The 11,607-nt window shown below is 43.9% G+C and overlaps 1 protein-coding gene across 3 annotated transcripts; it reads right to left on the bottom strand.

The window, feature by feature from the left end:
* Positions 1–582: 582 nt before the first annotated feature.
* On the bottom strand, positions 583–11,401 carry MAGOH (mago homolog, exon junction complex subunit). 3 transcript variants are annotated; one of them, XM_081088214.1, is made up of 5 exons: positions 11,239–11,401; positions 9,110–9,168; positions 7,040–7,150; positions 4,795–4,877; positions 583–3,058 (listed from the first exon to the last, which is right to left on the bottom strand). In XM_081088214.1, exons 1-5 carry the CDS (start codon positions 11,324–11,326, stop codon positions 2,959–2,961), a joined length of 441 nt encoding a protein of 146 aa, XP_080944340.1. In that variant the 5' UTR covers positions 11,327–11,401; the 3' UTR covers positions 583–2,958. The 3 variants fall into 3 exon arrangements, with proteins under 3 accessions (XP_080944340.1, XP_080944342.1, XP_080944341.1); XM_081088215.1 differs by having other exon boundaries at positions 2,800–3,501; positions 11,239–11,389; XM_081088216.1 differs by lacking the exon at positions 9,110–9,168 and having other exon boundaries at positions 11,239–11,380.
* Between the last annotated feature and the right edge of the window lie 206 nt (positions 11,402–11,607).

The raw sequence follows: 11,607 nt of genomic DNA, 5'->3' as shown, positions 1-11,607 counted from the left end.
AAATCCTGATTTCTGGGCCCCATCCTCCGGAAATTCTGTTTCTTTGTTATGGGGTGGGGCCACAGCATTATAACAAAGAAACGGAATTTCCGGAGGATGGTGCCCAGAAATCAGGATTTTAAGAAGATTCCCAGGTGACTCCAATGTGCAGCCAAGGCTGAGAACCACTGCTCTAGGCGAAGAAAACGGAGGCAACCCGAGGTCGCAGGTGGCCTGCCTGCAGCTATCAGTAGTCCGGGTGTTCGCTGAGCGCCCGTGCCCGCAGGCGGGCAGGCGGGGGTGCCGCAGCAGCCTTCCTGGCCTCGGCTTTCCGCCTGCCCTCACCCACCTCCCGCCTGCTTCCCGCCTGCCCTGAGGCTCCCCCTCCTCGGTCCGGCTTCGCAGATTCGGGGCCTTTGTCTCTAACGGTTCCTTCCTCTTGCCTCATGGAGAACCGCTTTCGGAGGGTGGTCCCGTGCACTCGTGCTCTTTGTGGTCCCCAAGCCTGGCTCCCCTGGCGCCCCTCGTTCATCCTTTATACACTTACGGAATCTCGTTTTGTTGTAATGTACCCCGCAAATCACAGAAGGACGCCTCAAGAAGTCGAATTAAAGAGTCACATTTATTGCAATCCGGGACTATGAGGGGCCATTCCCAAATCTCATAGCAATAAGATGGTGGCAAAACCAGACGTATATAGGCAAAAATCACAAAGGTATTGATTACATCCCAGGGTTTGGAATGATGCACCTGGCTCTCAAAAAAGCAGATTACAGATGCAGAATTAAGCATGTTAATTACAGTTTCGGGTCTCAGGGTCACTGGATTGACAGAAATACATTATCTAGAGTCCTTGGGTAACCTGGGTTAATGATAACAATCAATGGAATAGTCATTCAATCGATAAGGCATTCAATCGAATCGGATGACTTATACAATTTAGAAAATCAAAGTAACCTGTCCATTGTTAAACAAAGCAAATAGGTACCATACTTCAGTTTTACTTGCCCTCTTGTCCGAGGCATATCTGAGCCCATACAGGTGCTGTAACCCTGACCAAGAACAGCCCATTTGAAACGCGTATAGCCTTCTGAGCGCCTCACACTCATTTCGTTAAAGTTTGGGGTGACTATTTCTCATACCTACTTTACCACCAGTTGTCTCACTGCCCAAGTACCCGCCTGTAGAGCCAGGAACCTGGACATCTCAGGCCCCAGATCCACCTGTTGCCTTGACGGGGGCAGAGTCGGGTGTGCGTTTGCTGGGCGCGGTGGGAGCTCCGCTGTCAGCCCTGGCACCTGTCCTAGGTGAGCTTGTCTGGAGGTGGGAGCTTTGCCCAACCACTTCCCCTCGGCCACATGACTCGGCCCGGTTCCTTTCAGTCCCACTATCTATTCAACCAGCAGTTCCTACAGATTCACCAAATTCCCACACTAGCTGTACCCACTAGGTCTCAGCTTTTTTTTTTATCTTCACCTGAGGACATTTTTTCCATTGATTTCTAGAGAGTGGAGGGGAGGGCGGGGAAGAGAGAAACATCTGCATGAGACAGACTGCCTCCCACATGCACCCCTACCAGAGCTGGGGAAGCTGCAACCGAGGTAGGAGGTACACGCCCTTGACCAGAAATTGAACCCACAACCTGTCAGTCCGCAGGCGCACACCACCAGCTAGGGCAGGTCTCAGTTGTTAATAGCTGTCGGTAGTCTGATTTTAAAGTGTATTGGAGCCCTGGCTGGTGTGTGGCTTGGTTGCGTGTTGTCCCGTGCACTGATTCGGTTCCTGGTCAGGGTATATACCCAGATTGCAGTTTGATCCTGTTGGGATGTGTACAGGAGGCAACCGATCGAATGTTTCTCTTCCTCTCTTAAAGTCAATAAAAAATATTTTAAAATGTATAGGAAAACTGTACTGATACTAGGTATTTTATCCCTTATATCAGTCTCTTCCATAATGAAATAGCTGTAAATATTTATCTATAAAAGATGATTTTTAAAAACCCAACCTCAGTTATCTCAGTAAACCCAACCACAATACCATTTTATACCTTAAAAAGACTATTTCATTAATATCAAATATCCAGTGTTCAAATTTCCATAATGTCAACTTAAAATTTTTTGAATCATGATCCAGATGGGATCCAAACATTGCATTATGAGTCTCTTAACTCTCCTTTAACCTATAGCTTCATGCTCCATCTGTATCTTGTTTTATTGAAGCAACCAGATCCCTTTCCCTGGACTTTTCTCTGAATATTGCTGATTGGACTCCCACTGTATTTTTTAACATGTTTCTCTATTTTCATTTTTATTTAGTGATTTGAGAGAGAGGAAGGGGGAGAGAGACAATTTGTTGTTCCACTTAGTTATGCATTCATTGGTTGATTCTTATATGCCCTGAGTGGGGATTGAACTTGCAACCTTGGCATATTGAGACAATACTCTAACCAACTGAGCTATAAGGCCAGGGTTATATTTTCTTATTTACTATGAGTTGGTAGTTTTATCTACAGAGTCGATTCAGTTAGATTTTGGGGCAATACCTTACACAGGGTGTTAGTGTTTTAAAAATTGGGCTCTGGCTGGGTGGCTTAGTCAGTTTGGAGCGTCATCCCGTACACCAAAAGGTTGTGGGTTCCATGCCTGGTCAGGGCACACATCTAGGTTATGGTTTTGATCCTGTCGGGACACGTATAGGAGGTGGCTGATTGACGTTTCTCTCTTGCATCAATGTTTCTGTCTCTCTCTAAAAATCAATAAAAACATATCCTCAGGTGAGGACTTAAAAAAAAGTAATTGAAAAGAGTTCACACGTTAGAAGTCCCTATAAAATAATAATTGCATTTTGTTATATATTTATTGAAGACAATCATTTACAGTTTATAAAAAAAATATTGGCCTTCTATTCACAAAAATTTCCTGATAATGGTAATGAAAACCAGCTACTCCCACCCCCCTAGTGTCCACACCAATATTCAATCTAGATTGGTTTAATCTTGAAGTGTAATCCAATAAGACTGAAGACCAAACACTTCAGGTCCTGGACAAGATAATAAAATACTCGTAAGCCTTCTGGGTCCCTAAAATGCAAAAGGAAAAAAATGTTTAAAAAGCAGAGACAACTGGCAAGATAATACCACTTAACGCAAATTATGTACCAAGGCATTACTCATAAAGGTATTTACAGAATTAAAACTTTGAAATCAGAGTTCAAAAAGGGAGGAAAAGGCTACATGCTACATATTAAAACGGAATATGAGGTCATTTAAAATGTTAAGGTTTTAAAAATTGGGGAAATGTTTATATTAAGTGAAAAAAATCATTCAAATAACATTATTGGTCTAAATATTTTTCGGTGCCTTTAAAAACTATATTTTTTAATGCTCAGAAAAAAGGTAAGAAATACTTTAAGCCAGTGGTCGCCAACTGGTGGTTCTCAGATCACTGGTGGCCTGTGAGGTCCAAAAGGTTGGGGACCGCTGCTTTAAGCCGAGCTGGCATGGCTCAGTGGTTGAGCATCGACCTATGAACCAGAAGGTCACGGGTTAAATTCCCAGTCAGGGCACATGCCCAGGTTGCAGGCTCCATGCCCAGTGTGCAACTTGTAGGAGGCAGCCAAACACTGATTCTCTCTCAGCAATGATGTTTCTATCTCTCTCTCCCTCTTCCTTCCTCTCTGAAATCCATAAAAATATATTAAAAAAATACTTTACAGTATTAATGGTTGTCTAATTGACAGGTTTATGGGTGATTTTCCCCTTACATTTTTAGGTTTCCTTTATTTTCCAGAATGAGCATGTATAAGTTTCAGAATTAGGAAAACGTTTTTTTTAAGAAGTGGTACTAGTCAGGATCAAGAGGCTGAAGGTTACTACAGCATAACTGGCTAAGAATAGAGACTGTCCAAAGGAAGACAATTATGCCCACCATGTACTAAAAGTGAGCCATGTCTAATCCCCAATGCCCAAAACACAGGAGCCAAAGAGATTTTCAAATTCTGAGGACTTTGCAGCATACTTTTTTTTTATACTTTTTTTTTTCCGCAGCATACTTTATAATTTGCCCTCCTGACATGAATTTTTAAATTTATATTCCAAATAATTTCAAGTTTCACCCAAATCAGACTTTAAGATGTGCTAGTCTGAATGACTAACATCAAGGAAGGTAGTTAGACTTAACGACTCTACAGTTTATCTTAAGCACTTGTATTGGCATATTTCATTTTTCTGTTCTGGACAGATTCTTACCCACACTAGCTGCTCCAATGGCATTACTGTGTGTGTCACTGAGAAGCTCTTATTAGTAACTAGAGGCCCAATGCACAAAATTCGTGCAAGGGACTCAGCCCTTGCAGCCCCAGCTTTGTCCGAAGGTCATTTGGCTGCCCAGTCTAATTAGCATGTTACACTTTTATGCTAATTAGATCACAGGGCCAAACGACCTTCCAGACGAAGCCATCATGGCGGGGGTGATCAGGCAGGCAGAGGGGTTGGGGCAATCAGGTAGGCAAGCAGAGGGGTTAGGGGCGATCAGGCAGGCAAGCAGAGTGGTTAGGAGCCAGCGGTCCCGGATTGTGAGAGGGTGCAGGCCGGGCTGAGGGGACCCCCCCCCCCCCCGCACAAATTTTGTGCACTGAGCCTCTAGTTCTAGAAAACTGGACAAAAGGTCAAAAGCAATAGGAGCAAGTCTTGAAAATAATTTAGAGCCTCTCTCCATCTGTACCGGATCTTACCATATGGTCCCAATTTGTTTAAGGGTTTCATATCAATCTGCTGCAAAACAGACACATCTGGACATACAGATTATGTACACTTACTTGGATTGATTGACATCAATGAGGGAACCAATTTTTGATGTTGTGAAAGAAATGTGTTCATCTCCAATGACGATTTCAAGCTCCTGGAAACATTTAAAAATGTTTAAAATCAAGCCAAATTGGGTTGTTCATTAAGTACACAGGAGGTTCATCTGCCAAATCACACAAACTCTATCTACTACACATAAACAAGACCAATTCCCTCTGAGCAGTAAATTGTGCTAGGTACTAGAAGCAAAGAGATAAATACTAACTTGAGTAGCTCATATTTTTAGAGGAAGTTGTGTCGGTAATTTGGAAGAAATTACATAATTGTTTTGTATATGTGTTTTTGTTGTTAACAGTGTAGAGTAACATGTATGTTTTATAAATACCAAGAATCTTAACTTTTCTGGGCAACATGGGACAATTTTGGACAATGATAAGTGCTATGAAGACGATCAAACATCTTTTTTTAAATGACAGGGAGAGGTGTTTTCTTTATTTTTTTGGATTCTGTCCTTTAATAATTTTCAGAGGAAAGCCATGCAGTGGCATCTGGCTCAGTAGAGACATTGATCAAAGATTTGTAAAAATGGCAGGTTTGCAGACCTTGGGTAATGTACATCAAATTCAGCAAGCCAAGGAGTGAATTTTTCATGATGGAGTTCTTACTACTCACTGCTTCTGGGCCAGTTTTCCATAGCCTCCTAATGGGGAGAGGTGTTTTAGATGTGATGGACAGACAAGATATCACTGAAAAAGTGACATATGAAGGCTTTAATAATAAAGTTTTAGAAAAAATATTTCAGGAAGCATGTAGCAAATACAAAGGTCCCAAACTAAGAACAACAGGTATGTCTAAAGGACAGAAATAAGACCAGTGAGGTCTGAACACAGCCAGAGATTGTAAGATAAGGTGGGAGTTTGGATTTTATTTTAAACGCAGTGGAAAGCTACTAGAGCAAGCATGTCAAACTCAAAGGCTAACATGGGCCAAATAAACAAGGTTTAAGTTTATGTAGGCTGCAAAAAGACAAAAGCTTCGATTTTCATAGAAACATAGGTTTATTTCGACAGAGACATGCTGAATGCAAAGGGCTGAAATAAATGAGTGATCATTAACATAAAATAATAGAACATTTTAATAAAAATTAATATTTTTTCTTGGACATTAACTTACTAGACACTGAATAACTGCACAAATTAATAAGCATAATGCAAATAAACCTATTTTTCTTGTTCTCCGAAAGTGAAATATTTCTGTTGCGCACACCAAACAAGTCAGTCCAAGACTAATGATGTGACAATTGGCTGCTAAAATATTCGCTGCTAGTATTAGTGGAGAGAAATGGTACGCCTGTGCTTAAGGGAAATGAATGCAACATGATTATAGTAATCAGCCATTAGCGAATGTTGTAGTTCGTTATTAAAAATTATGGATAACAGGATATTGTAAAAATTAAGTTATGAAATTTTTATTAAAACGTTTCTTACATACTGTTATATTGACTGGGCCACAAAAATATTCGTTGTGGACCGAGAGTTTGACATGCTTGTACCAGAGAGTTTAAAATTAGTGGAATACAGTAAGCCCTTACTTAAATTGTTGGTTGGTTCTGTGACTTTAAGCAAAGCGATAGAGTATAACAACCAACTTTATCATAGGCTAACTGGTAGAAATAACAGTTAAATTCGTATGGCATCTCATCACATTATAAGGAAGCCACATTAAATAGAATGACGTTATTTGAGGACCTGCTATACATAAACAAATTTACATTTTACAGGATTACTCTGGCTTCAGGTTGGAAAATGGGCTGCACAGGATAAGAGAAACAAAAAAAATCAATTAGAAGTCAGGATTAGGAAAGAAGTAGATGAGGTTAGTTGCTTGCATGATTTTCCTTCCATTAGACTGTCAGACTATTGAAATAACTATGTTCGATTTATCTTTGTATCTTCACACTGCTTTGTCTATAGTAATAAGTAAGGTGGGCAGCAAAACCCTGAGAAGAGGGAGAGGGAAGGTCACAAGAAGAAACTCAGGGCTGGACTCCTGGTGGTCAGCAGCACTTCTTGCTCTCTCTCTTCCTCCCTATGGGTTAACTGCTTCCTTAGATCAAGGTGCTCGTAATCTGCCCGTGTAGGGCGCCATATGCACGCGTGCACGCACACAAGTGGAAGATTCAATGTCCTATGGAGGGTAGTCAACTTATCTTATTTGTAAGATTTCTGCACTGGGAATAGCTGCTAAAACACTCACCTGCCGGCCCACTCGGTCCGGAGGAGGCCACAAAGCATCATCCTCTTTGGTAATTTCACTGTCATCAATTATTCTCTTCAGTTCCTCCATCACACTCTTATGTACATAAGCCTGAAAGTAAGTTAAAAAACAGAATTTAAGTTGTATTCCTAAGCAGCATTCTGCCTCAGATAGTGATTAAAGATAAAAAAAAAAAAAAAGACTGCTCCTGAAAAGTCATTTCTGGCACCTCTGCAAATGGGAAGACATTCAGGCTTGACCTCAGCATGCTGAAGAGGGCAGGGTCAGAAGTGCCCAATGATTACACCTCCGTACCCATATGGTTGTTTCTACTTCTTGGCACATCCTATTCATATGGACCTCTCCTTACCTACACATCTAACTCACACCTAGACCGAAAATAGATCTCTGTGTAACCCTGGTTATTCTTAACCAGATGACATGCTTCTGAAAAGCAGAGACATGTCTTTTAAATACACTCTACATAGCCTAACTAATAATAGACAAAGATGCAAATTGACCGTACCTTCACTACGCCAACCACCAGCTAATCAGAGCAATATGCAAATTAACAAAGATGGTGGCTAATTTGCATATACTGGCTGGGAGCGAAGACTGAAGACACCGTAGAAGGAAGCCAAGCAACGGAGCCGAGGTAGCGGAGACGGGCGCGAGAGAAGCAGCAGAGAAGGGCAGGGTAGGAGCGGCAGAGACTGGCGACGGGCGGGGTAGGAAAGGCAGAGATGTGAGCGAAGCCCTATTCTTGCAGGAATCTTCCTGCAAACGGGCCTCTACTTAGTTTATATTAAAAAAAAAAAAAAAAAAAAGAAGCTCCGCCAGTGTGGCTCCATGATTGACCTATGAACCAGGAGGTCCCAGTTTGATTCTTGGTCAGGGCACATGCCTAGGTTGCGGGCTTGGTCCCCAGTGTGGGGCATGCAGGAGGTAGCCAAACAATGATTCTCATCATTGATGTTTTTTTCTCTCTCTCTCCCTTCCTCTCTGAAATCAATAAAAATATCTATTTTTTTAAAAAAGGGTGCTGACATGTGTAGGTAAGCATAAAACTGATCGCTAATCCTATATAATAGGCCAGCGACCATAAGCATAACAACCAGAACGACCGCTCAACCAGTCGCCATGAGGTGTACTGACCACCTCTCGGTACCCCCGTCACCCCCCCGGCGAACCGAGGTGAACGGCGGTGGGGCGGGACTGGCGAGCGGGTTGAACAGCCGACCTCTTGGTCCCTCCCCACAGCCCGCAGGCTCCGGGGAACCAGAGCCATGCTGTGATCAAGGAACCACAGGGAACCAGGGGGTGGCAGTGGAGTGGGACTGGTGACTGGTGAGCAGGCAGAAGATGGCCCTGATTGCAGGCTAGGCCTAGGGACCCTACCCGTGCACGATTTTGTGTGCTGGGCCTCTAGTTAAATATAACAGAATGAAAATATACTGATTGTTAAGATAGTTTCAAATCAGGGGTGACTTTGAACAAGTTCCATAAATCATATCTGGGCTTTCACAGTCTTATCTGTAAAGGGTATCTAATATCATCCATTACCCGGGCTTATAATGAGGATCAAATAAGATCATGTATGTAAAATATCTAGTGTCATGCCTGGCATCTAACAAGCATTCAATAAGGTTAACCATTTTTCCATGCTCCCTTTCCCATTCAACTGCAAATTAGAGCTTCACTGAGTGCTGTGTACCAGGGAATATACCAAATACTTTGAGTGGGGATTAGCTCTTATTTGTTTTTATTGCAGATGAAGAAACTGAATTTATCAAGTTCAGCTGGGAAGTTTGCCCAAGGCCACATAGTTAGTAAGCAGCAGATTCAGGGTTCAAGCCAAGATCTGCAAGACTTCACGTGATAGCCAATAACTGATTCAGTGTTGTGAAAGAAAATATAAACTAAAAGATTTGAGAAAACCATTAGAAGCTGTCTACAGACATGTTTATACTTTCCTCTTCTTTATCTTTCATTACTACTCCCAGAAAGAACAAAAAAAAGACAAAAGGCTAAACTGTAGTGAATGAGGAAGTCTCTCAGAAGGCTCATTACCTCTTTTCTGATCATGACATCATTCTTGTAATTGCTGTTGTTGGCATATCTCAATTTCCCTGTGAGGGGGGAAAAATCAATATATAATAAAAACATATGACTTTAGGCTATTAAATAGCCTCACAGCCAAAACTATAGCTGATGCTGAATTACAGATCTTGCAAAAGGTAGCTCAGGTAGGACAAAAGAACTCAGGTAGAATCATATTTCTGCAGGTTAATGTCCTAAGCTGAAAACTGGGATAGTGATTGGTAACTTACCTGCACACAAGGCCTGCTGAGGCTCAAATGAGTTATGAAAGCCTTTGAGAAATATAATTTACATACATTATCATGTGACTGTGTAATATTCTGATATATTCCCATGACAGAAAAGTTGTGGTGTTAGCCCTGGCCAGTACGGCTCGGTTGGGTGGAATGTTGTCCCGTGAATTAAGGGTTTCGTGTTTGATCCCTAGTCAGGGTGGGTACGAGGCAACCAATAGATTTTCTCTCTCACATCAATGTTTCTCTCTCTAAAACTCAATGAACATATCCCTGGGTGAAGACTGAAAAAAAAAAAGTTGTGGTTTTATTACTTAACACATTTAGTACACAAGTCTCTCTGTGTGTATACGCATTCAACAGGCTAATCTGGGTATATGGTGGGTACGAAAAAGATAAAAGGCAAATTAAATGATGCCTCACTGTACTCTCTACCTCAAGACTCTTTCCTTTCAGTTCCTTCGCCACACAGTGGACAAAGTGATGTATAACAGCAAGATCTGATCAGTTTACGCTAATATGGACAATGGCTTCCCCCTGCCTTCTTGGCCACGGTAAAATCCAAATTCAACATGGCACACTGCTAAACTGAGCCTCTGCCTGCATCTCCAGGCTCCCTCCTGCAAGAGTGCTCTCTCACATCAGACTACTTGGTTTCTGTCTGAAACGTCCCATGCACTTTGTGGTTTTCAGCCTCTTTGCCATTAATGCTGTCCAAAATGCATTCTTAACTCCTGTCTGCCTACACAACTCCTTGTCACTGAAAACTCGCACCCCCCTTCCCTCATGTTTTGCCGGGAAACCTCTGAACCCTCGGTTAGATTAGGTGCCTTCTTTCTGTTCCGAGTCCCTCTGCTCCTTTCTCCCACAGCCCCTAATACTGTGTCTCCTCACTGTTTACAAACCTACTTCCTTCACACATGCAGCTTGTCAGATTCACCTCTGTGCCCCCATGTAGTAGGAGATTTCTATCATCTTTGACTCCTTTTCCTCACCACCCGCCCACTCCCTAAATCCTATAACTGACAGTCATTTTGGTTCTGCCTTGAACAGTACCCTAAGTCCTTCTCTCCACTTTCACCCTAGTCCCTACCAGCACCCCTTCTGTCTGGACAATTGTTAACTGTCTCCTAATAAGAGGCCCTGTTTCCACTTTAGCTCATTCTGTACCGGATCACTAGAATACTTTTTCAAGAACAGATCACACCTCTTCTCTGCTTAAAACTTTCCCACTGCTTCCTGCTGTACTTAGAATAAAATCCAAACTATTCACCATGGCCTATAAAGACCTACATGTCGTGGCCACGGCCTACCTATCCCATATTACCTCCTACTTTTCTCCCCAGCCACACGGGCACCTGGAATAGGCCTCGCTCACCCCGTCCTCTGGCCCCGACACCTGTTGCTCCCTCGGACTAGATGCTCTTTGGGGGCGTCACAGGCTGGCTCCCTGTCAATCAAGGTTCAGTTCAAATAGCTCCTTTTCACAGAGCTCCCCAACGGTCGCCCTATTTAAAACCAGCCCGTCATTTTGTTCATTTCCGACCACTCATCACGGTCTGGAATCCCTTTGATGACTTCTCTCCCAGCCCTAGAATAAAAGCTCCCCGCGAGAGGAAGCTGGCCTATCGTCCGCGCCCGCATCCCAGGTAGTGAAACGGCGCCCGGGGCAGAGCGGGCGTGCACACAGCGCCTGCGGAAGCATCCGGGAAAATGTCACAACGGAAGACGCCCCGGACAGACAGAGCCCGTGAGGCGGACACAGGCGTGCTTCTCCCAGAGCCCTGCCTTCCTCCTCCAGCCCCCCGCACGTTCCCGGCCCCCGGCCGCCCCAGGCCTCGGCCCCGCGCCCGGGGCCGCTCTCACCATCCGGTCGGAACTCAAATTCCAGGAATTCGTGGCCGAACTTGCCCTTGTGACCCACGTAGTAACGCAGATAAAAGTCACTCTCCATGGCTCGCGAAAGGCCACTCGGACCGAACTTGAACAGCGATCCGTAGCGCCGCCCGCGCCCGGCAGTGACGTTTAGCGGCGCGCGGAAGTGACGTAAGGCAACCCCGTTGCGCGTAGCTCCTCTCGCGCCCCCGCCCGGAGGTGGGGACGAGGCTGCCTCGCCCCTCCCGGCGGAAACGACGCCCCTTTCGCTCGGGGGCGGGGTCAGCGCAGCCCCGCCCCCTCCGCCGGAGCAATTGCCATGTGGGGATAAAGGGTACACACTGGGGGAGCACAGAACCC

The sequence above is a fragment of the Myotis nattereri genome (genome assembly GCF_964212035.1).
Source record: "Myotis nattereri genome assembly, chromosome: 3".
NCBI lineage: Eukaryota > Metazoa > Chordata > Mammalia > Chiroptera > Vespertilionidae > Myotis > Myotis nattereri.
The sequence above is the reverse complement of the archived record's forward strand: the minus strand, read 5'-3'. Positions and strand labels throughout refer to the sequence as shown.

Bases quoted from the DNA above. Each gene is read 5' to 3' on its own strand.
- MAGOH (XM_081088214.1), bottom strand. From the start codon at position 11,326: ATGGAGAGTGACTTTTATCTGCGTTACTACGTGGGTCACAAGGGCAAG. The intron at 4,878-7,039 runs GTGAGTGTTTTA...AAATGTTTCCAG, and splicing joins CGGACCGAGTGGGCCGGCAG to GAGCTTGAAATCGTCATTGG. The intron at 3,059-4,794 runs GTAAGTGTACAT...TTTGCATTTTAG, and splicing joins ATTGATGTCAATCAATCCAA to GGACCCAGAAGGCTTACGAG.